Source organism: Cucurbita moschata, unplaced genomic scaffold (genome assembly GCF_002738365.1).
Source record: "Cucurbita moschata cultivar Rifu unplaced genomic scaffold, Cmos_1.0 Cmo_Scf00013, whole genome shotgun sequence".
In the NCBI taxonomy this organism is placed as follows: Eukaryota; Viridiplantae; Streptophyta; class Magnoliopsida; order Cucurbitales; family Cucurbitaceae; genus Cucurbita; species Cucurbita moschata.
The window spans coordinates 2,351,078-2,377,706 of NW_019268529.1; the positions used below are offsets into that span (position 1 = coordinate 2,351,078).

Consider the following 26,629-nt stretch of genomic DNA (forward strand, 5'->3'; position numbering starts at 1 on the left):
TAACATTTTATTTTTATTAAAAATAAAAATTTGAATAAATGACCGAAATAATCTAAATCAGTCTCATCCAAAAATCAGTAATTGGGTTGAGCTAGATACATAATTGGTTGAACATTAGGTAAAGTCTTAAAAAAATGTTTCAATCCAACCGAACTCAACCCATCGACGTTATTTGAATTTTGATGTTTGAGGGTTTGTATAGAAATATATAATTTATTTACAACTAAAAAAACTCCATAGCTTATGAACAATTTGTACGATTTATTCAAAAATAAGAAAAATAACCAAATATGTTTTAGGTGGATAGGATCCGTTAATGAGTTCTAATTTAATGTCATGAACTCATATAGGTTAACTTGAATTTCAAGCGTCGAGTTTGGATTAGTTTCAAGAATTAAATAGTGATTTCAGCTTAAACTAGCCATGTAAGTGGTTTCTCTACTGGTTTGGTTAGATGAATTGTTTGAAGTATGAATGGCACGTGCTCTTTGGCCCTTGTATGTTTCCTATGTTGTGATTGATATGCTTGCTTATCATGTTATGATGCATTGTTACTATTAGATGTGTCATATATATCATGTTGACACATTTTGTCATTAATGAATGTGATATGTTATGAAAGTATAGTACAATATCGTATACTACCTTATGTAATGATATAAATGGATTATGTTATGTATGAAATGAACGAAGATACATATTGCATTATAGACTCATGCCATGATTTTAAACGATTGAGACCTCATGCATATTGTATGTTCATTTGCATCGGGATACTTCCCTGTTATGATTAGTATGGATGCGTACATTACGACGATACGATACAATATTATGTACACCATGATACTATGTGCGCTCCCTTCCCTCCATAGTATATAAGAAGCATGGGTGTACACTAGTCGAAGGTCAAGTCCAGGGGTACGTATACAAGCTCGTTTGGGGGTCCACGTGCACACACGTGGGCCGTGTGCAAAGAAAAACTACACATTCAATAGTATCCAGACTGGAATGTTATAAAATGATACGATATGAAGGAAAATGTTAGAGGGGTAGTTAGTTATACATGATAATGAAAGAAAAATGTTGGGACCTCATGCATCATTTTATGTTCATGCATTGGGGGATACTTTTTTTGTCTTTTACTATTGTATAGACGTGTACACTACAAGGCAAAGAAATGATAATGTTGCGACGGTCGCTATTTCTAAACAGGTATCTGATTGCTACCAAAAAATGCTAACCCGACAAGAAGCGGCCCAGGAGGTGTGCAAACTGATTGGTGGGTCCATATTCACATGTGTGGATCATGTGTAGAATACTAAATATACATCGAGTTAACCTGTTTAAGATAGACAAATATGATAGGTCTCACTTATGATTGTATGTGTTTGCATTTAACCCCAATAGTGGGGTCACTTATTATTTCTTAAAATACTGTCACGTGTTATTTCTATTTTAGGTAAAGGTGAGGACGGCTGACAACGACATCGCAATTCGAAATGACAGCACATACATAGGATAGTTGCATTTATTTTCTTAGATTTAGGTTAAGATAAGATATTTTTAATTTTAATGTTTACCTACTAATAATGTTAAAAAAAAATATATTACTAAAATGATACATAAAGCAAAATTAGTTAATTAATTAATTAAAAAAAAGAAGGAAAAAAAAATCCGTCTCCATCTGCTTGTGATATCTCAACCAATCTTCTCAAACCAGACCTGTAGTTCCTGAAAAAAACAAAAATATCTGTGAGTAGCATTAAAAAGTACGTCAAATCAATAGCATTTTTACGAAAAAAGAGCCGATGAAAATAGCATTTTTATTTAGTCTTTTGTTGTGTCGTTTTTTTAAGGTATTTTCAAAACACGTAATTCCAATACTATATTTTAAGATGAAAATGGCCTCTTATCAAAGTTTAAATGAAGTATTTCCGCATTTAATGTTCATGATAAGTATGTAGTGGCAACCTTAAATCAAGTAGAAAATTTCGAGTCATTACACCATATTAAATGTTAATTTTCATTTATGCATTAATTGTCTCCCACTCAACGGAGGTAATTAATAATATGCTCTCAATATTTTAGATTTCTCTAGATAGTATCCCTCTAACTTTCTGTTGTAAAAAGTTGAATACAAATTAATCTAATTTAAAAAGAATGTGTGACTGACTCAATTCAATTTGATACTTCGATACTAAAAAGGTTTGGAATCAAATTGATTTTGAATTTATTTAAACACTCTTAAAATCATACATGTGTTTATGAAGCTATATGAGAGGAAAATTATAAAATAAAGAAAATAAAGTATGAAGGGGACAATCACCTACTACAGCATAACTGTCAAAATCCATATCAGAGAGAGTTACCAAAATAAAAGTTTTACTTTCTTTAAAGAAAAAAAAGTGAGAGAAGAGGACCAGTAAAAACACAAGTTGGTAAAAGTAAAAAGAAAAAAAAAAAAAAAAAAGGATAGAGATAAAAGAAAAAGGGTAAAAGAGTACGACACTGTATAACCAAGGAAAGGACCACTGATCTAGAGGATCCAATTATTTGAGTTCTTAAAGTTGATATATATATATATATATGTATATATGTGTATATATATGTATAAATGTTTATATGTATGTGTATATGTATATATGTATGTATCTACATATGTATATATGTATATATATATGTGTATATATGTATGTATATATGTATGTTGTATATATGTATATATATGTATGTATCAGGTCAAATTTTACTTAATGATATATAGAATTGGATTGGATTAAAAAAAAAAATTTAGATCGAACCAAGATTTTAGGTGGGTTAAGTTAGTAACTTGAATAATCCGAATAGAGGTCGCGGTTCAATCCAATTCATTATTTTTGGGTTAGATTGTAACTCTATTTTTGTGATCACACGGAACCGAATTAAGTTCTCAATTTTTTTAAAATTCAACCCAACCCAAATCAAAAAAAAAAAAATCTAACTTTCATAGTTTGAATTGGATAATCAAAGTTGGTCAGAGTAACGAATCATATGAACTCCCATACAATTCGTACAGAGAAACAATTCCAAAGTTAAACTAACTATGGTATCAATGTAGATCAATCCTATAAAGAAAACTACTACTAGATTTTAGTTGGCCATCCTCCGATAGAACTAGATTTATCCTACTATAGTCACTCGTAAAAACATATGAATCTCATGAATTTAGGAATAAACATAGATCAGATTGAATTTAGTCTAAACTCGTAAAAAAAAAAAATTGCATTAATAGTTATGGAAAATGATAGCATAAGTAAACAAAGTAATAATTATAAACGGAGTTTAAGAGTATGGTTTGACTTCGAACAAAAAAGTGTGTTGAGATAAAGATGATATCATTAATGATGACTGCCATCTTTATGTAGCTTCCATAAATATTGGCCCTTTAAGGGAGGAGAGAGAGAAAGAGAGAGATGGTAAGTTTCACATGTATATCATTTTTCCTATATTCATTGCATTGCCAAACTTGCATTTCAAGTTGGTCTAGGATACGGTCCACTTCTTTCTTTTTAATTTTTAAGAGTGAACACTATTTTTGTAATGTCCCATATTGGTTGAGGAGAACAAAATACTCTTTATAAAAGTGTGGAAACTTTCCCTAGCATATGCGTTTTAAAGTCTCGAGGGGAAGCTCGAAAGGGAAAGCCCAAAGAGGACAATATTTGCTAGTAGTGCATCTGGGTCGTTACAAATGATATCAGAGCCAGATACTAAACGATGTGTCAACCTTCTCGCAGTTCCTCGAAAAGGGTAGACACGAGGTTGTGTGCCAGTAAGGATGCTGGGCTCTAAAGGGAGGTGGATTTGGTGACGGTTTCACATCGATTGGAGAAAGAAACGAGTGTCAGTAGCAGTGAGGACGCTGGGACCCGAAGGGGGTGGATTGTGATGTCTCACATTGGTTGCGGAGGAGAATAAAACACCCTTTATAAAGGTGTGTGGAAACCTCAGCATATTCTGTCTTTATTCACATGTATTGTATCGCCTCTCTTCCTCATAGCTATATTGCAAAATTTGCAGATCATAGATCATACAGGTACAAAACATTGGAAAGGGGGGACCGAAAGAAATATACCATCACTCTCCCTCATGACCATATCGCCAAATTTTCTATATTTCTTTTCTCGTGAACATACATAGACATGAAGTTCCATCAATTAAAAATGTACGTACAGCTTCACGACTTCAACAAACATCACGCTAGATCTATTGACACAACTTTTCGTTCTCTTTATATCAATTATCATCAAATAAACATTAATGAAACGAACCCCATTTATTCATAATAATAATAATAATAATTTGTGATGAAAATGATGGATAAATAATGAAGAAACTTGTTTGGTAACCACTATGCAAGATTGGTCGTAGAAGTGTTGGTGGGCACATTGAAGTTGATATTATGAATCAATTGACATGGAATCATGACCAGTGCTATAAATGCCACCCCATTGTGCTTTGCTTTCGATAGCCGACCAAGAACCTTCGCATCAATGGGTCAGGTTTCATTTTAGAGATCCTTAAATTTTAAGAATTAAAACTTTGAATTTTCATATTTGAGAATCAATTTAGACTATTAATTAGAATTGTGTTTTAAAATCATTAACGTGTAGTTTACAGTCTTATAGAAATTAACATAAATTAGAATATAAAAATGTTGGCATCAAATAAACATATCAAACAATCGGATGATCGGACAAAAAGTTGAGTCATGTGATCGATTTGTTGGATGAAAGTCCCACACCAGCTAATTTAGAGAATGATCATGAGTTTATAATCAATGAAGACTCTCTCCATTGGTATGACGCCTTTTGTGGAAGTTCAAACCAAAGCCACAAGAGCTTATGAACAATATCGTACTGCTGTGGAGAGAGAAATGACACTTTAAGCTAAACAACCATAAATTAACATATGATTTAAAAAGATATAAATTTATTATTAAATTAGCACAATAAATGATTGTTCCGTCTTTTATAGGCCTTATAAAGTACAAATAATGAGTATTAAATCTCATATAGATCTCGATCCTATTTTTCTTCACTTCATTTTTACCATAAAGTTATAGGAAACGGTATTTTAACGTTTCACAATCAGTTCCCACAATCTCTACCTTGACTTTCCGTAGATTTTCTCTCATTTTGATTTAGAAACCTCCTGTGAGCAAATAAGAGAGTCTTCGTTCATTTAACAAGAAAGATCTATACGGTTGATACGAAACCAAAAATATTTAAATCTGAAATAAAAAGGGATGAAAATGTAATAATTGAATTGACATTGATAGTTGAGTTTGAGCATTGGGATAGCAATCAAGGATCATATCATACACGGCGAAGAGTGCGACCTTCGCTCTTGCGGTCCGTTGGATGAAAGTAAAGCGCCCCGCCAAAATCCCTCCAACGAATCGCATCAATGGCCACCAATCTTCCTTCCAACGACTCTTCACCTCGATCACAGCCGACATTTTGCCAACCCCCACCCCCCCATCTCTCTCTTTCTCACTCTCCTTTTTATTTTCACTTTCCCCTTCGCTCATCACCCTTCTCTCTACTTTCACTATCTATTCTTCTCTGCTCCGTGTCCATTTGAAGGCTTTTTGTGCGTGTGTCGGTCTAGCAGAGCCATTCTTCCGGTTTTGGGACTTGCCCACATTGGAATGTGGTGAACAAACCTGAAATTGCTTCTTCTTCACATGCAGTTTTGTTTTCTGAATCTGGGTTTTGTGGTGATTCTGTGTTTTTTTTTTCCTTTTCTTGTAATGGGTTTCGTGATTCTGCTGGATTTTTCACCTGGGTTTCTGTTTTGAGGTATATTTCCTCCTTTTCTCTTCCTTTTCGAGTTTGAATAGACTCAACTCTTGCAGGTTCTCCATCCTTTTGTTTCTGCTGGAATGTGAAATTTGTTTGACTTGTTTGAATACCCATTGAGGTGTTCTTCAGCTTTGAAACTTTTTATGGGATGGGGGGTGGTTTCTCTTGTTTCTTGTGGAAAAGGGTCATGTGGGTTTTGTCTGTTTTTGTACATTATCACTTGCTGATGGATACAGCTGAAGGTTTTGTTATGAACTTCATGGTATTTAATGATCATTGTTTCATTGGTGGCTGCAGATTTCTCTTTTGGGGGTTGAAGAAACGTAGTGGATAAAGTGATGGACCAGAAGAGCTGGCTTTGGAGGAAGAAATCATCAGAGAAGATCATCGTTTCAAGTGATAAAGTAAACCTCTCTGTGAATAAGAATGAAGAAGAGGTAATGTAATCTTCTTGCTTAGTTTCTTACTGGGATTTCATCAATTCTCTGCAAATTCTCTTAATAATATCAGATCTCTGAAGAATCCTATTATATGATTTGCTCTGCTCAACCACAGCTTCTGATATTGATATGTTGCTTCTTTTATGATATGCTTTCATCAATGGAAGTAATATTGTCTTATTTGTTTAATATCCTTTTGCAGACACTTCTTATAGACAAAGCACGGTTAGAGAAAGATCTTGAGATTGCAAATGATAAGCTTTCTGTAGCTCTCTCTGATTGTAAGACAAAAGATGAACTTGTGAAGAAACTTACAAACATGGAACAAGAAGCCATTGCCAGTAATTCTCTGTTCTTTCTTTAAGCTTTTATTTGCATGGTGTATAAGTATAACTTTCTTGAATGCTTCAACATAGGATGGGAAAAGGCAAAATCTGAAGTAGCAATCTTAAAGCAAGATCTCAATGATGCTGTACAGAAGAGGCTTGCTGGTGAAGAGAGATTGATTCATTTAGATGCAGCTTTAAAGGAATGTATGCAGCAGCTCCGGTTTGTTCGAGAGGAGCAGGAACAGAGGATTCATGATGCTGTCTCAAAGACGTCGAATGAGTTTGAAAAAACCCGAAAGATTTTGGAGGAGAAGTTAGCTGATACTTGTAAAAGGCTTTCGAAATTGGGTGGGGAGAATGCTCACCTTAGCAAGGCTTTGTTGGTGAAGGACAAGATGATTGAAGATCTAAATAGAGAGTTGATCGGTGTGGAAACGGATCTTAATGCTTTAGTATCGAGATTAGAATCCACGGAGAAAGAAAAAGGTTCTCTAAAGTATGAAGTTAGAGTTCTTGAAAAGGAGGTCGAGATTCGGAATGAGGAGCGAGAGTTTCATAGACGAACTGCTGATGCATCGCATAAGCAACATTTGGAGGGTGTGAAAAAGATTGCAAAGCTAGAATCTGAGTGTCAAAGGCTGCGTCTTCTCGTTCGGAAGAGGTTGCCAGGTCCTGCGGCCTTGGTAAAGATGAAAAATGAAGTTGAAATGCTAGGAAGGGATTCGTTTGAGATCAGAAGACGGCAATCGAATCCAACAAGTTCTTTGGACTCTTCACTAGAGAGCTCTCCAGAGACTCGTAACGAACGTCTTAATGTTGCAACTTGTAGAGTGTCAGCTTTGGAAGAAGAGAACTGTGCCCTCAAGGAAACTCTCAACAAAAAGAATAACGAACTTCAAGTTATAAAAATCATGCAAGCTCGCACATCTTCGTTACAAGTTGCATCACCCCATGAATTATCGAATGGTCAAAAAGTTATGGAATCAGGAAAAAGCGGTCTAACATTGTCTGAGCTTCCAGTTGCCTCGATGTCTGATGCGGGGAGCGAGGATAGGGGTAGCTCTGCTGAATCGTGGGCTTCTCCATTGATTTCGGAATTCGAGCACTTCAAAAATGGAAAGCTAAAAGGATCGCCAACAACGTGCAAAATAGTTGGATCTTCTGATTTGGAACTGATGGATGACTTTGTTGAAATGGAGAAATTGGCTATTGTCTCTGTTGAAAAATCTGCTGCAAATTCAAATATTCTTTCAAATGAAGTTAATGGAAAACTGAAGTCCGTGGAAACCGAGCTAAATAGATGTCACCCTGAAGCGATGTCGAAGGAGACAGTCCTACGGCCTAATAGTAGTAATCCAGGCTCCTGTTTACCATACCCAGATGTTATATCTGGAGATATATCAATGGGTAAAGTTCCTGATTGGCTTCAAAATATATCGAAAATGGTCCTTGACCAAAGTAGCTTCTCGAAAAGAGACCCCGAACAAATACTGGAGGATATTCGAGCAGCGATGATACACCGGAGTCCTGAAAAACTTATTGGTACAGAACTGTTTGCAAATCGTTGTGATGAACCTAATGTCCCTTGTAATAATGGCAGCATGTTTCCGAAGCCTTCGGGGATAGATTCAGTGATTGATGCGAATGAGGTTGACATCACTCATCAGGTCGATATACGTGGTTCAGTGTCAAGACTGATTGAGCTCGTTGAAGGGATTAGCGTGTCATCTTTGGATGATGATAAATCTTCCTACAAAAAGGATGGTAGTTTCTATTCAGAAGAAACACCTACAGGCTATATGGTACGAGTTTTCCAATGGAAGATGTCTGAACTTAACACTATTTTGAAGCAGTTTATGCATAATTGTTATGACCTGTTGAATGGAAAGGCAAGCATTGAAAACTTTCTACAAGACCTAAATTCTACCTTGGATTGGATCATGAACCACTGTTTTTCACTTCAAGACGTTTCGAGCATGAGAGAATCCATAAAGAAGCATTTCGATTGGGATGAATCACGTAGCGACTGTGATCTGGAAACAGGGACGATGGTGCACGTTTCAGAAGTTGATAAATCACGTGTTCTAAGAGAACAGTTTCCATGCTTGGAAAAGGATAGCATTTCAAAGAACCACGATGTGCCAACAGGAGAGCTGCAATCTACCTTAACAGAAGAACCTAGAAAATTGAAAGAAGAGGTTACAAGCGTAGAATCTGCGAAGAACGATCTCGAAGCAAAGTTTCAGTCTACGAACGGTGCAAGAGAAACACGAACAAATCAACTTCAAGAATCAGAAAAGAAGATTGTCAACTTGGAGAAGGAATTAGAAACTCTTAGAGAATTAAAGGGAACAATTGAAGGTCAAATTGTCAATCAGCAAGTGGTGAATCATGATCTCGATGCACAGCTAACGGCAGCGAAAAACGAACTAAATGAGACTCGCAGAAAGTTTACAGCTCTTGAAGTTGAATTGGACAATAAAAACAATTGCTTTGAAGAATTAGAAGCCACATGCCTTGAACTGCAACTTCAGCTGGAAAGGTTCTGAATTCTCTATGATTTACTTAACTAAATACATTAGTTTTAAGATTATTTGATTCTATTACCGAACTTCATTAGTGATCATAAAATTTCTTTATTCAAATATGGTATGTTTTTTCTTCAGCACAAGGAAACAAAACCCGAGCATGGATCTCGTTCAGGAAGATAAGCAACTACGCACGGTAAGTTCATTTCAATTTATAAGCGTCTTCATTACTGGACACTGATTATGCTCTTGAGATGTATAGTTTGGATGAAGATTAGATATCTGGCTGTTCCTTAGTTGTTTTATCTCTCCTAGTTCAAAGATGTAGAAATTCTGATTAGTTGAAGAGACTTATGAACTTACGAAACTTTTAAGTTTTGTGAGATCCCACGTTAGTTGTGGAGGAGAACGAAGCATTCTTTATAAGGGTGTGGAAATCTCTCCCTAGCAAACGCGTTTTAAAAACCTTAAGGGAAAGCCCGAAAAGGAAAGCCCAAAAAGGACAATATATATTGCAGTAGGCTTGGACTGTTACAAATGGTATAGAGCCAAACACCGAGCGATCTGCCATCGAAGAGGTTGAGCCCCGAAGAAGGGTGGACATGAGGCGGTGTGCCAGCAAGGATGCTGGTCCCGAAGGGGGTGGATTGGGGAGTCCGACATCGATAGGAGAAGGGAACGAGTATCAGTGAGGACATTGGGGGTGAATTGTGAGATCCCACGTCGGTTGGGGAGGAGAACAAAACATTTTTTATAAGGGTGTGGAAACCTCTCCCTAGCAGACGCGTTTTAAAAACTTTGAGGGGAAACCCGAAGGAAAAAACACAAATAGAATAATATATGCTAGCGGTGGACTTGAGCTGTTACAAAGCAACCATAAAAGTATATTCTACTACAGTCTCATGTTCCAATGGTTTGATGGGTTATATTGTTTTCATTTGTAATGTATTCCACAAACTTGCAGGAATGGGAGATAACAACTGCTTCTGAAAGATTAGCCGAGTGCCAAGAGACGATTCTAAACCTCGGAAAGCAGTTGAAGGCTCTGGCTACTCCCAAGGAAGCTGCACTTTTAGACAAGGTCATTCTTAATCCAAACGACGAAACGCAAACGTTGAGCGTCTCCACCACCATAACCACCCCCACCCCTACAACAGACACAGCCTCGACCCCAACTGTCTCTAATATCAAGACGACAAATAACCGATTTTCTCTGCTAGATCAAATGCTAGCCGAGGATGATGCCTTCCCTAAAGATCATGAAATGCCGAAGCCTGTGGAAGTCGATGCCAATCACACTTCAACGTCAGACCCTGATAAGGCAATCGATCCACAGAAAGCAGTCCTCATATGGAATGGACACAAAAATGGAGTCGACAAAGATACAGTTGGGAATTTGGCTATCGTGCCGAGTCGAAAGCAGGGAGATGGGGATGGGGGGCTGTGGAGAAAACTCTTATGGAGAAAGAAGAAAGGCAGGAGCCATAAAAAGGCCTTTCTATTCGGCGGATGAAGTGCATAACAAGTTAACGACAAGATTGGCAGCTAAAGTTTACTCTTCTTTGACTTCTGGTTTTTGTTTTGTTTGGTTTGGTTTGTTGCTGCACAAATAGGAAATATAGATAATAAGGGATTGGATGCTTCCTAATTTTGCAGGTTTTGTAAATCCATGCCTAAACATGAACATATAACCTTACCAATGAATGTTGTTGTGCTGAGTTGCTGTCATGTGACATGGATGGTGTACTATACTATACATTGCCCGACCTCATATCTTTGTGTTGTTTTATCGTATACGTCTACGTTTTCATGTCTATTTATGATCTAGTGAAGTTTAAACTTCGACGATATTAGATATTGTGAGAGGATAGATATTGTAAGTTGTAGCATTCTCTAATATCGAATGGGAATAAAACAAGAAACTTGTTAAAACTTTCCGTGAAGTAAGCTAGAGTGATTGTAATCGATCTCATCACGGCATTGATAACTCAAGTAGCATTGATGTCGAATGTGTTGAAGAATATGACATTCAACGATGGTGCTAGTAAGTTAGTGTTGTAGTGAACTTAATCAATAGAATATATAGGGTGTGAATCAATAGAATGTATAGGGTGTGAAGATGACAGACATATTTGATTGTTGGCCTGTAGAACCAACATAACTATCATTATAATCAACAAAATGTTTACCTTTCATTATCAATATCACCGGAGACATTAACAAATGAGTATATGACAAAGAACGATGCATTAAATCAAAGCTAAACTTTATCGATGTGCCTATTATACTTGGAAGATTGTTAGCAATGGGACAAACCGATAAGTGGGAAGTTGACAATGCATGTGAATGATGAACAAGTTGATGAACAAGTTGAGGTTAATGTGTTCAATGTTGTGAGAACTAGGAAATAGAGGAATGCAATGCACTTTATGATATTGTTTTACTTTAAATTTGAATAATATGAAATGTGTTGCATATAGTTTTTAACAGTGAAATTTCGAAGTTGAATGAATATATTTTTTTTAATTGAATTTAAATAGTGTAAATGAGTGACTAAAATTAAAATGTAATGTGGAGTAAAATTGATTAAAAAAGTGACCCAATAAAATAGTTTCTTAACTTATTATTATTATTAATAAGTTGAACTAGAGTTGTATATGGGTCATGTTTTAAAATTTTGGGTCGGTTGGATTGGTGACCCGAGCAACCCAAATAGACTTCACAAATTCTATTTATCCTGGATACATATCACTTCGAATCTCATGAAGTTCAAATATCAAATATTTACAAGTTACAAACATGATGTATTTTTTATATTTTGGTTGAGTGAGACTATAACCCTATCCTAATAAATAACACAATAAATAACAAATGTCATCTCGCAAACCAAACCAGATTTTCTATTTTCTAAAAATTCAACCCAACTCAATGTGGAGAGAAAAAAAAAAAAAATCCAACCCAACTTTTATAGTTTGGATTAAATAGTCTAAATTGGTTATCAACACCTAAATAACTTATAATTTAGAAATGACAAACCTCAAATAGTTTTTTGAATTATATTTGCATTTTCAAATTTAATTAAAGAAATTAACATGAAATACGTACATTAATTAGGCATTAATTAATTTTAGAGTTATTAAACCATTAATTAGGCATTAATCATTAACAAGTATAACACTTAAATGACTACTAATTAATTTTATAGTTATTAAACCATTAATTAGGTATTAACCATTAACAAGTATACCAGTTAATGACTACTTTAAAGTCAATAGGGTTCAAATTTTGATGTCCCTACTAAATGACTATTTTATAAGTGAGATTTTATAAATAACTGAAGTAAAGTAGTGAGGAGGAAACCAGTTAGCCCAAGTGGTTTGTAATTTGTATGCCACAATTAGAAGAGAGTAGAAGCCACATAGCCCAACCAAGCCAAACCATGTGAGTGAACTGTAGCTAGCAACCCAATTTAAGTCTTGAGTACTTGTTAATCCAACCCAGGCTAATCTCTCAAGCACCCAAAATATGTCTAAGAGGCTCTATACGGCACAGGCTTATACCATTAGCTCCAGACTAACCAGAAGCGAATCACCGCTTCGCACCTACCCATCCATCATATTTCGTTAGCTTTAAGGCATCACAAGTATCTTACATGAGTAACTTAGAACACTGGTAAGCACTCTGAGTCTACATAGTCCAATCAACCATTCGATAAGAGCCATGCAACAGCTGTAAAATAATATCTTCAAGCAATGGATGATCGACTATGAGCATGTAAATCAACTATCAGAGACTATCCTTAATTAAAGGGTGTTTATATCGAAATGATTGGTAGCTATGCTAGTAAACGCTCTATTCGGTTGTCATATACACAATACTAGGCATCATTTTGCTATACATACAAACAACTACCCACTTGTTTACCTTATTGATAAAATGAATCAGGTAAAGGAAAAGGAAAAACAAAACTAATCACATTGGAAACAAAAATGTTCAAACACATTTCTCTGACATTTCTTATATGCTTTAGAAAAAACCATTATAATTTATCAAGAGAAACTTTGAGTATTCCTTGTCCCTCAGTCTACCGATTCTTGTAGGGAAAGGATTGTCTCATCCATAGGGGAGAGAAAAAGAATGATGTTTACACAATGAAGAAATACAGATATAATTATATAGCCAGAAGGAAGAGGACAATGAAAATGAAGAGTGTAGAGAAGAAAAATGCCTCTGTTTATATTCAGTCTCTGAAAAGTACGAATCTCGCAACCTCCTGAAGGCCAGCCTCTTCATAACATTGAGCAATACGCTCCACAGACATGTCCCAAGTCCCATCAACCGAAGCTAAATCCAACAAAAAGGCAGCTTGATCCAAGGCAACCTGCAGTGCACAAGCCAGTAACAAAATTTGTAGAAGTAATTTTTTAGGCTACTAAATGATATTTCTTGGTTTAAAATTGATCTTCAGTCTAGATTTTTCGTTTAGTTTTAATGTTTCAACAGTAGTATTGTCAACATATTGGAAGGAGTTTAAACTTAAAAATGATAATAGATTATTAATATGAAAGACATAGACACAGATTACCCACTTGTTTAGTTTAGACCCGGTCAATTTCTGAAAATTGTACTTGTTTTCTCATCATTTTTCTATGATAGGTTTCATCTTTCCTAAGAAAACTTTTGAATTCTTAACCAAATTTCAAAAACAAAAACTATTATTTGAACATTACTATTTTTAGTTTTCAAAACTTGGGTTAGTTTTTTAAAACACAGGTGAGAAGTAGATAACAAAACAAAGAAATCCACAGGTGGATGTAATATTTATAGCTTAATTAGCAAAAACAAAAAATCAAATGGTTATCAAATGGACACTCAACACACATGAAAATGTTCATATGCAAAGGGTAGTTTTGACAAAATAACCTGTTCTAATTCATGTTTGTCTGCTTGATAATTTTAAAGTAATCCATAAAGAACAGTGAAAAACCTGGGCAGGAGCCTTTCCCTTTTTGAGGTCTTCTAGCTTTCCTTCTTCTGTGACTTTCTCTTTCAAATACTCAATTTGTTCATCTTCCCATTGAGCGATATTAGCAACTTCCTGAATATGAGCCAAAACCAACTCAAGGATCAACTTTTTAAAAGTATTCTTTGCTTTATCTTTCCCCACCTCTCCCAAGGCAAGCGGCTTAAAACAGAGAGCTATTAAGAAAAAGGCAAAAGAGATCAACCAGAAAGTCAATACCTCATACTTACAGCCTAGGGTCCACCATGGTGATTTTAACGCTCCCCTCGCAGCATCCTTTGCTTCTGTTTTACGCCCCACCCTGAAGCATGAAGAAAGCACAGATTCTTTAGGTACATTCTCAGCCAAAGCATTTTTGGAGTGATGAAAAAAATTCCCCACATACTTCAGCAAAACCTCTGCATTAAATACATATGGCCGTGCAAATCCCGGGAAGTGCTCCTTTTTAGTATAGAATTCTCCCGTCACCAAAGCTGAAACCTACACAAGCAGGTAAAGATATTCAAGTGCGTAAATGGAGTCAAAGCTTCTTTCACTCACTGCTTTCAGTATTTCATAAAGGACAGCCTTACAAGGTCGCCTTCTTCAAAATGGCGCAATATTTTACGTTCTATGATATCTGGAAATATCCCAACCTGAGATTGAAAGATTGTCAGACCTGGCACTGCAAGATACATCATTGCAGATGATTTAAACCTTTTTTTTTTATTGTGTTCACCCAAAATGTGCTTAAGAAGTATAACGTGTGTGATGTGAGACTTAGAAACAGGAAAAAGAAAAGAAAAGAGGAAAATTTCTAATTGAAGGCTATAATGCCAGCACAAAATGCATTATGCAAAAATGTTACTTCTTCAGCAACAAGATAGCAGTACAGAAGATAAAATATATTACTTAAATACACTTTAAAGATACCTGTTTATGCATAAAAATATTTTTTACATAAAAAATTCTCTTTTATTTTCAAGACGCATGGAGAAGAAGATTCTGAAGTCTAAAGACATCAGAAAACTGAAAATTCTGTTTCTTTAGAGAGACCCCAAAAAGGTGATGATCAAGGCAAGCGGCTTTGTCAAGGAGCACAACCAACTTGCCTGTCACAACAAGGAAACACCTCGCCACATTTAAGAAAACACTTGTATACAAAATTTTACGTTGATGGGGACAATCAAGAGAAGCACCATGAGAAATTGTAGAATACCTTTTTCAGCAAATACCCATCAATGTTTTTGATCTGAGATTCAGCTAAATCGCCCCTTTCATAAAGTTTCTGCCCAGCATCAGCTGCTGCAAGAAATAGCTCATCATTTTGCTCTCCACTTCCTTTGGCATCTTCTTCCACTAGAAGTCTGTGAATAAATTGATCCACCTGCACAACAAAGAACTGAATTCTGTATCAGAGTGTCTAAGGAAATAGTTTTAGAACATTAAAAAATCGGAAACAACTGCAAAATAGATGCTTCACTTACGTTCTTGGCAAGTAGCCACACTCCATTCCTATTGACGTCTACTACTGGCATTTCCATCCTGAGGATAGAAGTTTATTAAGATGGAGGATGAAGCACCCATAAGAAAATGTAAAAAGTTTATTCTTATTACCCAGCGGGTGCTGTTGGCCAGCGCAGCAATGCAGTTATAGTACCTTGGAGCAAGAACAAAGAATAGATTGAGATATCATACACCTATAAAGCAAACCAATTTGAATGAAAAATTCTAACATAATACCTGAGCTGTTTTTTGCCAGTGGAATGGCAAGAGGAATAATTCCTTGCTTGGCTCCAGGAGAAATTATGGATTCACCTGCTTAAAACCAACAATTTACAGGAGATTCCCGTGTAGATAAGAATATGTCTGCAGGTTCAAAAAATGTGGCAATTCAGGCCTATAATTGGTTGAATAATTCTATAGTTATTTTTAGTATTTACTAGTATAAGAAAAGCCAATGCAACATTTTATAGAGCAGAGGAAAATGCAAAGAAGCTGATAGAACCATTGGGGATGCAGATAGGCATGACATGACAGCATATAATTTTCAGAAAATAGAACATGGAATGAAGTTCAAGGAGGAAAAATAAAGGAACAAACAAGCCCAATATATTGCAGAAACGCATACATAACGATAGATTAAGCGTACAATAATAAAAACTTATGCCACAGAGGAAAATTGAAGCAAGAACTCAGGTTATTAATCGTTTTATAAAAATGTTGAGATAGAAGCAATTAGGTCTCCGGATTGCCAATAGAATCGAAATCTATTCACGAGGACATTATTGTTTCAATTCTAATTAGAGTGTCAAGCTTCACACTCCTAATAAAATTTGTAAACAACTCTAAAGGACGAAGAATTCAGTGCCTGGTCAAAATTGATGGATTCAATCGGGCAAGCTCTAAAGTATTAGCGATTAATTGGTATAAGATTCATGATAGGAATGATTTGAAGCGCTTGACCAACGACATACCTCTAGTCTTCAGCATTTTCAACAAATTAGACAAATGCTGAGGAGGCTCAGTTGCCGCAACATCCTTGATGAATGATACATGGTCTGCAATACGGCGATGGTTCAAAAAGGCATTAAGATACTGAAAATCTATTAGGGAAATGTGCGAAAAATGAGCTCGTGGTGAACTTACCGGGAGTCGAAGAAGATGAAGAGCAGCGTATAGTGACTCCACGGCGGCCGAGGAGCAGTGAGGGTAGAACGGCGGCGCGTGGACTTCCACAGACCACTCCACCACCAATTTTCATCTTGCTTTTTCGAACTTTTCGATTTACAATCGCTTAACGCAGCAATACATGGGCCTCATTGATAACGGCTTTTATCTCATCTTTTCTGTGAACAAAATATGAAATGAAAATTGAGGCGCTCCGATAAAGTTCCTGTTTTTTATTTTCCTAATTTCTTTTTTTCTTTTTTTCTTTTTCTAACCGATATAACTTACAAATGAAATAAATAAATTGAACAAAAAAAAAATTAATTAATTAAGTTTAAAAAGGGCAGTTAAATGTAAAAGTCCCATTTTTTTTTTCTTTTGTTAAATAAACAAGATTGACCTATGCCTGGTGTAACCCTAAGCATACTCCCGTAAAATGTTAGCTCGTTTCTGTAATTACAAAAGGAGATTGCACCTGTAATGTACTCGTAAAACCTAATTTCTATTAGACTTCTTGAAAACCGTAGTTGACTTGGGTATCAGAATGTATGTGGTCAAGTGTCATGGTCATGCTTATCTAAGATGTGTTGCTTGTAGTCGCGCGTTTGGATATTTTGGTCATACTTATCTAGCACGTGTTGTCCATGACCGCATGCCCGTCCCAAACCCCTTCTACTTGCTTTCATGTTAGATAAGTCTTTAGTATTATTGTTGTGTTAATAGGTGGTCTATGACTAGTAACCAAAATCATGTCTACACCTACCAAGGTTAAAATGTCCCAAAGTATATACTATAGGGAGATTGACTAGTTGTTACTTCTTCCTACTCGGGTTATATACTATCAAAACTGTTGTTATTGCTTATTTGTTTTTAGCCTGTAACATTACTTTCTTTAAAATTGTTTTTAACATATTTTATCACCCATGTTTTCTAAATCATTTCTCTCAAACATGACTTGAGGTTCGAGCATATATGGCTATTTGTTCGCTTAGCCTAAATTTTTCACGATTGACTTGTTTGTCGGGTTAGAACAAATGTCGCACAATCGTTATCCCGTTGCCATAATAATGCAATTATAAAACCGAGTACTATGCCATATATTGTCCTCTTATATTGTTATCCTCTTTGAGCTTTCCCTTTCGGGCTGCCCCTCAAAGTTTTAAAACCGTATGAAGGTTTCCACACCCTTATAAAGGGTGTTTTGTTTTCTTCCCCATCAATGTGAGACATCGCAATCCACCCCTTTCGGGGTCTAGCGTCCACACACTCACTCGTTTTTTTCTCTAATCGATGTGGAACCCCCACCAAATCCACCCCCCTTTGGGGCCAGCGTACTTATTGGCACACTGCTTCATGTCTACCCCCTTCAAGGAACAACAAGAAGGCTAACACATCGTCTAATGTCTGGCTCTGATACCAGATCCACCGCTAGCAGATATTGTCCTCTTTGAGCTATCTTTTTCCGGCTTCCCCTCAAGGCTTTAAAACCCATATGCTAGAAGGTTTCCACACCCTTAGAAAGGGTGTTTTGTTCTCCTCCCCCAACCAACGCGTGGGGCATCACAGTATCGTCCATCATTTTCATTTTTAGACCTTAAACTAAAAAAAATCCCTTTAATCCATTTTTAATCAAACAAACTCGAAAATAGAGTTACAACCAACACTATAAAATTTTTAAAATTATTATAAAAATTGAGGATAACGTTAGTAATTTAAAAAAAAAAAAAAAAAAAGCCAATAGAAGCCCAAAACAACCTCAAGTTTTGAAATTTTTAGTGTGTAATACTTGCAGCTATTTTCAGGCAATGAACAGACCTCTAAGCCTTCCGTCTTTCTCTGACTCGGTCTTCACGCTCCTGAATACGCCACATCATCTCACCACTAACCAAAAACCAACCCAAATCACACACTTTCTCTCTCCTCTTCCCATTTCCCCCTTCCTCCTTTTCTCTCTCCTTTTCCGGCAGCCACCGGATTAATAAAAACAAAAAAAACAAAAAAAAGATCGTCCGTCTGCAGTCTGCACGGTGCCACTTCTTCCCCATTCTCCGGCCGACGGCTTCTCCGACCACCACTGTCACCCTCCTCTCTTCCTAAACTTGATTTGTCTGATCCGAACAACAACCGGTAACGTTAATGCCTCATTTCTTCTTTTCTTTTCTTTTTTTCTTTTAACATTCTCTCCATTTTGTTTAATTAATAGATCTTGCCATTGTTGCTTTGATTATAGTTTTCAAATTTTCTGTTTTGGGATTAGAAACAAGAACAAAAATCCATATTTGTTTATGTGTGAAAGATTTTTATTAGAAGTAAGAAGGATCTGTTGGTTGATATTTTACTAAATCTCACTCAACTCTCGAAAACATAAAAAAATATTTAAATTTACTAACAAGGTTGGTGATAAGTTGCTACCTGTAAACATAAATTTAAGATGGTAGTAGATAAGTAGAACTTTTAAATAATTAAAAATAATCAGATACCACCCCAAACCAATTAGAGAATAGATGGTTAGGTTGGATTGGATTGTAAACTTTAGTCAAGTTGCTCGAATCACCAAACTAATTCACGTATGTTGATCCAAAATATTTTTTTTCTACCCAGCCTATCCTGTGCATGTTTCTAAATATAATTCTAAAAAAAATACCAAGTTAAAGTATTTTGAGCATCTTAACGGTTGAGTCTTATATCATATTAACATATTCTAAAGATGAATATTAACCTAAATTACTTAAAATATGATGAAGATGCGATAAAAAAAATTATTCAAAGAGAATATGAAGAAGTCTTAAGAATATATGGTCAAATATTATTATAATTTTGTTTGTCTAACCTTTTTAAATAATTTAAAAAAATATAAAATGAGAGGTTTTGAAAACAATTATTAATCTTTCAAAAAAAACCATTATAAAATAATTAGAATAATGAGATCTATTTATTTTTAAGAATTTTTATTTTTTATTATATATATATATATATTATAAATTAATAAATTTTAGGTTGTGTGTTGTAGGGTAGGGTAAGATGGATGGCAGTATTAATGATCTTAAGGTGCCTCTAAATCCACTGGACCTCGATAATGTAAGTCCTCCACCTTATAATTAATATTTTCATTAAATTTTAAATTTTAATCAAATTAAAAAATATATAGATACATTTTTCGAACTGATATTTTAGTTTAAAAGGTTGAAAATTTAAAAATTTTATAAATGAGATAACAAAAAAATAATAATAAAATTCATCAGCTGTAATAAACTTTACCTAATAAATTATAAGCTTAATACAAAATTAATTTAATAAAATTTTTAATCTAAATCTCTAAACCATTTTCACACGTATAATATAAATAAATAAATATTTATAATTCACTGAATTAATAGAAGTATTATTATCGTGATAAGAGTGAAAATAAATTAAGAACAATAACGTTTCCGATCACAAGTATGTCGTCGGAATATCACAGGAAGACAGAGTGGCAGAATTTCTAGAAGCCGGAGGTTTCGCGGCCGAGGAGTTCTCAGAACAAGTCATTGCAATATGTCGTCTAAGAATCAGAAGAATGGTCTGCACGGCCAAAGCCCGATCTCTTCAACATGCCGTACGCATGGTCAACGGCGTCAAACGAGTACTCATCGGTCCCGGAATAGATGAAGCCAAAATCTTCTTCGATCCAAATTTGACCAACGAAGCCGAAATCCTCGCTGCCACCGATGATTCCGGCTTCGAATCCGAGCTCATCTCCGCCGCAGACGAGGCCTACAAAGTTCATATAAAACTCGATCAAGTTGGCCCTGCGGACATGACCGCCATAAGAACCTCTCTCGAGCAAGCTTCTGGAGTGAACTCTGTTGAAATGGATGGGCTAGGGCAGATGGTTTCCATCCACTATGACCCTGACCGGACTGGTCCGAGATCTCTTTTGCAGTGCCTCAAGAGCTACGGAGCGAGTTTGTATGTGCCACCGAAGAGAAGAGATGTGGAGCAGCATCAAGAAGCTTGTACTTATAGGAACTTGTTCTTGTTCAGCTGCTTGTTTTCTGTTCCTGTGGTGGCTTTTGCAATGGTGCTTCCTATGCTTCCTCCTTATGGGGAGTGGCTGAATTTTAGGGTTTACAATATGCTTACTGTTGGAATGGTTCTTAAATGGATCTTCTGCACACCAGTTCAGTTCTTTGCTGGCCGGAGGTAATTTTATCATCAATATCATTGGAACTATCAATATTGTGGTGGTATCAGCTTCTTCCCATTCGCTTCTTCATAGTCTCTGTTTCTCATTTCTGCTAGCCTGTAGTTTCTAACAACTAGGTAACATTTTCTTGTTTCTAGTTTCTCCCAAAGAAATGAGACAGAGAAGAAAAATGGGTTTCCATTAGAAATGGACATTGTTTAAAAGGGTGAACACTGATTACTTCTTAAATTTCATTAAATTATTATTTGGCTATGTTTGGTTTAATTTTAGTCTTAGGGTTTATAAGTTTTAATTCAATCTCTGTTATTTTGTTAAATCTTTCCAATTGTTCATAAAAAGGTTTGCATTGTTCTTAAGTGACATGTTTTTCTTTGCATGTGTGTGGAGAGAGGTGATAAGAGGCAGCGTTGAAACTGTGAAATATTGGATAAATTCAAGAGCATTTTGAATAAGAAAGTGCTGCTTAACACATTTATGGTCTTATTTTTCAATGGAAAAAGGCAGGAATAAGGAATTAAGGATCAGTTACTATTTTCTTTGTCAAGAAAAACAAGAAACAGGAAAAAAGGAGCTGAAAATGAGAATGTTACAGCTTAAGGTTTAGAGTCGTTGTTTTCTTGAAGTTGAAATGTGTTTTAGATAGTTTAATGGTTTTGTGGATAATTTTTAACAGATTTTATGTAGGATCATACCGTGCATTACAACAAAAATCAGCAAATATGGATGTTTTGGTTGCTGTAGGCACCAATGCAGCATACTTTTACTCAGTATACATAGTATTTAAAGCATCCACTTCCAACTCTTTTAGAGGGAAAGATTTCTTTGAGTTTAGCTCCATGTTGATCTCCTTCATTCAACTTGGAAAGTATTTGGAGGTCATGGCCAAAGGGAAATCATCAGATGCTTTAGCAAAGCTTGCTCATCTTGCTCCTCATGCCGCTTGTTTGATGACCTTTGATGATCATGGAAATTTGCTATCAGAGATGGAGATTGATACCCAGTTGATACAGAGGAATGATATCATTAAGATTGTTGCTGGGGCAAAAGTTCCTGTTGATGGAATTGTTATTAGTGGTGAAAGCAATGTGAATGAGAGTACAATTACTGGAGAAGCAAGATCCATTGCGAAAACACCCGGTGATAAGGTACTTTTTTCTTGTCCTTTCGGATATATATAAAAAGATATGATTCGATTCATTTTAATAAGAAAGAAAAACAAATAGGATTGATTATGTATCAAAATTGCATCACTACATCAAAGGAAGGCTTTTTTGTAAATATATTGAGTTTATAGCTTGGTACCCAAAATCAATGATTGTCATTGTGTACATAATTTGTGTTAGGATCTACCAAAGAAATTATCTTTTAAGTTTGCGGGACTGTTAAATTTAGCTCATAAATTTGCACCGTTTGATGCCATGAACAGGTTATTGGCGGGACTGTCAATGAAAATGGATGCTTATTTATTAAGACCACACATGTTGGATCTGATACTACACTTTCTCGAATTGTACAACTAGTGGAATCAGCTCAGCTATCACGAGCACCGGCTCAAAAATTAGCAGACCGGATATCAAAGTTTTTTGTTCCTGTTGTGAGTTTAATAATTTACCCATTTGCTTGGTACAAATTACTGCCTAATAAAACTTAAGAGTCTCTAACCGTGAATAATTTTAAAGTTCTGTTTCCTTCTTTCTTTTTCACATTTAGGTTGTTGTGGCAGCATTTGTGACATGGCTTGGTTGGTTAATTTGTGGGGAAGCTGGTTTGTACCCTAAACATTTTATTCCAAAGGGCATGGATGAGTTTGAACTTGCACTGCAATTTGGCATTTCAGTGCTGGTGATCGCGTGCCCATGTGCCCTTGGTTTAGCAACACCAACTGCTATCATGGTTGCATCAGGGAAGGGTGCTTCTCTTGGTGTCCTCATTAAGGGAGCAAGTGCACTTCAAAATGCATACAAGGTATTCTACGTCTACGCCTACGTCGAAAGTCCATTTGTTAGTAACATAAAATGCTTTAAAGAAAAAGTTAAAAAGCATCTTAAACTACTTTTTTGTGGAGTATTTTTCTTTTAGCTTAAATGCTTTAACAAGAAGTCTTAAAATTACTTTTAAGAATGTAGAACCCTAAGCGTGTTTGAGTGCTCTCAGTAAAAGCACCCCAACTATAAATACTTCAGTAAAAAAGGAATGTTTGATATTTTGTTTTACACTCTTAAAAGTGCTTTTAAGTGCATCTTGGTCAAGTACTTTGGCCAACTACACTTTACAAGTGCCTTCTCACAGAGCACTTCAAGACGTTTTTTTACATATTTTTATAGTACTTTTGTCCTTTGAACTTTCAACCATGAAGGTTTCATTTGTGGATGATTGTGGAATTGGTTAACTTTTTACTTGGGTGAATATTGAATCAAAGCCTTTTTATTTCAACTGAACAGGTGAAAATGGTAGTTTTCGACAAGACTGGAACTCTAACGGTTGGCAGGCCAGAGGTTGTTAGTGTTGTGCTTTTTTCTACATTTCCAATGCAGGAGCTCTGCGATGTAGCAATAGCAATTGAGGTGAGTGCACTTGTAATTCAAGTTGATGGATCATGCAAAGTAAATGAGATTAAAATTGTGTTCTTACTTGTTTTAATCTTTGTGTTTAGTCAAACAGCAAACACCCTTTAGCAAAATGTGTAGTGGATCATGCAATGAAAATGAGAAAAAAGTTTGGGGCCCGAACCGAATGTCGCAAACGCATACAGAACTTTGAGGTTTTCCCGGGAGGAGGGGTTGGAGGAAAAATTGATAGAAAACCAGTTTTAGTAGGAAACCGAAGGCTCATGCGAGCTCACAACATTGTTGTTGGTCCTCAAGTTGATCGTTATGTTATAGAAAATGAGCGGCTGGCTCAAACATGTATATTAGTGGCTATAAATGGCAGGGTAGCTGGAGGTTTTGGTGTTATAGATGCGCCAAAGTCTGGGACTAAAGCTGTTATATCGTATCTTCGCTCAATCGGCATCTCAAGCATAATGGTCACTGGCGATAACTGGGCCACAGCATTTGCCGTTGCAAGAGGGGTTGGGATCAATGAGGTCTTTGCAGAGATGGATCCAATTGGAAAAGCTAACAAGATCAAATCCTTAAAGGTAAAACTTCTGTTTCTCCAGCTTGACTTGCTGCATCTGTAGGAAATTTTATGGTCATGCTCAATAAGAATAATCAGATTGAAATGATATAGCCATGGGTAATATATTTATTTTGAGTAACTAATGTTAGGAACCATGAATGTCTATAATGGTACGATATTGTCTACGTTGAGCAGAAGCTCTCATTGCTTTGCTTGTGGTTTCCCGAAAAGGCCTCATATCAATGGAGATGTATTCCTTACTTATAAATCCATGATTATCCCCTTAATTACTCAATGTGGGACTCCCTCCCAACCATCCTCGACAATCATCTCCTTGAACAAAGTACACCATAGAGCCTCCCCTGAGGCTTAGGGTGCCCTCGAACAGGCTCCTCTTAACCGAGGCTCGACTCCCTTCTCTAAAGCTCTCGAACAAAGTACACCTTTTATTCGACACTTAATTCACTTTTGACTACACCTTCGAGGCTCTTAACTTCTTTGTTTGACATTTGAGGATTCTATTGACATGACTAAGTTAAGGGCATGACTGTGGTATCATGTTAGGAACCACGACTCTCCACAATGGTATGATATTGTCTACTTTGAGTATAAGTTCTCATGGCTTTGCTTTTGGTTTCCCCGAAAGGCCTCATACTAATGGAGATGTATTCCTTACTTATAAACCCATGATCATCCTCTTAATTAGCCAATGTAGGACTCCCTCCCAACAATCCTCAACGGATAAAAATGACCAAATTTGTAAACTTTCTTATTATTGTTCACAACTAATATAGACATTAAAAGTACAAGGATGAACATGATATAAACCAAACTGACTATATTGAAGTGTACGACTGGTGTGGTCATTAAAGTTCATGAAGTAACTGATCTTTTGTTGACAAGTGAACGCAGACAACAGGGAATATTGTGGCAATGGTGGGAGATGGAGTAAACGACTCGCATGCCTTAGCTGCAGCTGATGTTGGCATTGCCATTGGTGCTGGAACAAATATTGCTATAGAAGCAGCTGATATAGTTCTCATGCGAAGCAATTTAGAAGATGTAGTTACAGCCATAGATCTCTCAAGACAAACTGTTTATCGTATATGGCTTAACTACATCTGGGCACTTGGCTATAATATTATAGGTATGCCTATTGCTGCCGGAATCTTATATCCCTTTACTGGAATCCGATTGCCGCCGTGGCTCGCCGGTGCCTGCATGGCTGCTTCCTCCCTTAGCGTCGTATGTTCTTCTCTCTTATTGAAATGCTATAGGAGACCCTTGAATTTTCAATCCACTTGAAATGTTGAGTTTGGTGTGAGTTTGTGATGAAAAAGTGATGATTTTAGTTGTGATTCAATTCATTTTTCAAGATTTTTTGAAAATACTTCTGTTAGAAGTAGCGAAGGTAGTGCTTTTTTGTAATGAAATAAGTGTTGTACTCTGAAAAAAGTCATTTCAAACTCGTTCATTTCATAGTTTTTGTATCTTTTCCTCGTAGATTGATAAATAAATTATTCTTTCTAGCCTTGGTTGTAGGTAGGCCATCTTGGAATTAGATGGCTTAATAGGTAGGTCAGTGACCTCCATCTTGGAGAAAATTTTGTGGGCTATTTGTCTCGAGGTTGTTACGGTGTATAACAATTTTATGTACGAGGCTATCCATCGAAAAAGTTATGTTTTTTGTAAATAATTGAGTGAAGTTCTTATTAATAAGTACATTGAATTTTTTTTTTAAATACTTTGCTCCACTACAACGCGTGAAACAGATAAAGAAAATATTTTTCGTAATAAATTAATTTACATAACATATGATAGATCTTAGAAATGAAAATCTTCTTCCAAATAATGACTCCAATCGAAATTATCTATTTAGGTTTATAATATCTACGAACTCATTGATAACATTGATTGACTGATTCCGATGATGATCAATTTTGTATACAGAAGTGTAAGAGGTAATCTAGACTCATGTTAAATGCGTGAAGAGTAATTGATTTTGAACGGGTAAGGAGACTTGTGTCTCCCATAGCTCAACGTAGAATGTTTCTTTCCTTGAGCTCTTCATGAAACTTGAGGTAGAGTTGCAAGAAAATGCTAGGGATTGGTTTCGTAACTTGACAAGTACTGTAGCTCGAGATGTAACATTTGAAAGTTGGCTGGAAAACTTACTTCTCGCCGGGGTTGAATTCCAAAAAATGCTTGTTGGTTGAGACATTCTGGACATTTTTCGACTTCTGATTTCTTTGTAGAACTTGTTCCTTATCTTCCTTCCCCTTCAGCTTATGAAGAGGTTTAGGAAGCATGAATTCATGTGTGGGCTTCCAATTTCTCGATTCTTCTTCTCGACACAATACCCATTTTTCACCGAAATTAGAGGTTAATTGGGTAACCCGATATAGAGCTCCTTTGCTTTCGACTTCCTCATGAATTTTTCTCCTCTCATCCCCACGAACCTCACGGTACCCCTGGATTGAAGCTTAATGGACCATAGTTGATGAATTT

The 26,629-nt window shown here is 36.0% G+C and overlaps 3 protein-coding genes across 8 annotated transcripts; 2 read left to right on the forward strand and 1 right to left on the reverse strand.

Annotated features, from left to right (window-relative positions):
* Positions 1 to 5,371: 5,371 nt before the first annotated feature.
* LOC111451257 (filament-like plant protein 7) lies at positions 5,372 to 10,930 on the forward strand. 3 transcript variants are annotated; one of them, XM_023091605.1, is made up of 7 exons: positions 5,373 to 5,843; positions 6,144 to 6,283; positions 6,489 to 6,627; positions 6,703 to 8,699; positions 8,757 to 9,157; positions 9,282 to 9,339; positions 10,108 to 10,930. In XM_023091605.1, the coding sequence occupies exons 2-7, from the start codon at positions 6,185 to 6,187 to the stop codon at positions 10,654 to 10,656; spliced, it is 3,243 nt and encodes a 1,080-aa protein (XP_022947373.1). In that variant the 5' UTR covers positions 5,373 to 5,843; positions 6,144 to 6,184; the 3' UTR covers positions 10,657 to 10,930. The 3 variants fall into 3 exon arrangements, with proteins under 3 accessions (XP_022947372.1, XP_022947373.1, XP_022947371.1); XM_023091604.1 differs by having other exon boundaries at positions 5,372 to 5,702; positions 6,703 to 9,157; XM_023091603.1 differs by having other exon boundaries at positions 6,703 to 9,157.
* A 1,494-nt stretch (positions 10,931 to 12,424) lies between these two features.
* Positions 12,425 to 17,001, reverse strand: LOC111451004. Of its 4 annotated transcripts, none has more exons than XM_023091222.1 (11): positions 16,795 to 17,001; positions 16,623 to 16,706; positions 15,889 to 15,963; positions 15,763 to 15,805; positions 15,633 to 15,690; positions 15,365 to 15,532; positions 14,739 to 14,801; positions 14,386 to 14,646; positions 14,131 to 14,241; positions 13,372 to 13,524; positions 12,425 to 12,745 (listed from the first exon to the last, which is right to left on the reverse strand). In XM_023091222.1, exons 1-10 carry the CDS (start codon positions 16,907 to 16,909, stop codon positions 13,384 to 13,386), a joined length of 1,119 nt encoding a protein of 372 aa, XP_022946990.1. In that variant the 5' UTR covers positions 16,910 to 17,001; the 3' UTR covers positions 12,425 to 12,745; positions 13,372 to 13,383. The 4 variants fall into 4 exon arrangements, with proteins under 4 accessions (XP_022946990.1, XP_022946991.1, XP_022946992.1 ...); XM_023091223.1 differs by lacking the exon at positions 12,425 to 12,745 and adding an exon at positions 12,771 to 12,830; XM_023091224.1 differs by lacking the exon at positions 12,425 to 12,745 and having other exon boundaries at positions 13,124 to 13,524; positions 14,386 to 14,467; positions 14,552 to 14,646.
* Positions 17,002 to 19,836: 2,835 nt separating this feature from the next.
* LOC111451605 (copper-transporting ATPase HMA4-like) lies at positions 19,837 to 25,603 on the forward strand. The gene is made up of 8 exons (XM_023092077.1): positions 19,837 to 19,893; positions 20,231 to 20,997; positions 21,675 to 22,146; positions 22,428 to 22,595; positions 22,712 to 22,966; positions 23,443 to 23,565; positions 23,655 to 24,140; positions 25,034 to 25,603. The coding sequence occupies exons 1-8, from the start codon at positions 19,837 to 19,839 to the stop codon at positions 25,424 to 25,426; spliced, it is 2,721 nt and encodes a 906-aa protein (XP_022947845.1). The 3' UTR covers positions 25,427 to 25,603.
* The last annotated feature ends 1,026 nt before the right edge of the window (positions 25,604 to 26,629 follow it).

Bases quoted from the DNA above. Each gene is read 5' to 3' on its own strand.
- LOC111451004 (XM_023091222.1), bottom strand. From the start codon at position 16,909: ATGAAAATTGGTGGTGGAGTGGTCTGTGGAAGTCCACGCGCCGCCGTT. The intron at 15,964-16,622 runs GTATGTCGTTGG...GGTTTTAAGCAG, and splicing joins GAAAATGCTGAAGACTAGAG to GTGAATCCATAATTTCTCCT. The intron at 15,533-15,632 runs GTAAGTGAAGCA...TTTGTTGTGCAG, and splicing joins TGTGGCTACTTGCCAAGAAC to GTGGATCAATTTATTCACAG.
- LOC111451605 (XM_023092077.1), top strand. From the start codon at position 19,837: ATGGATGGCAGTATTAATGATCTTAAGGTGCCTCTAAATCCACTGGAC. The intron at 19,894-20,230 runs GTAAGTCCTCCA...AAATAAATTAAG, and splicing joins ATCCACTGGACCTCGATAAT to AACAATAACGTTTCCGATCA. The intron at 22,596-22,711 runs GTGAGTTTAATA...TTTCACATTTAG, and splicing joins CAAAGTTTTTTGTTCCTGTT to GTTGTTGTGGCAGCATTTGT.
- LOC111451257 (XM_023091604.1), top strand. From the start codon at position 6,185: ATGGACCAGAAGAGCTGGCTTTGGAGGAAGAAATCATCAGAGAAGATC. The intron at 6,628-6,702 runs GTAATTCTCTGT...GCTTCAACATAG, and splicing joins GGAACAAGAAGCCATTGCCA to GATGGGAAAAGGCAAAATCT. The intron at 9,340-10,107 runs GTAAGTTCATTT...ACAAACTTGCAG, and splicing joins AAGATAAGCAACTACGCACG to GAATGGGAGATAACAACTGC.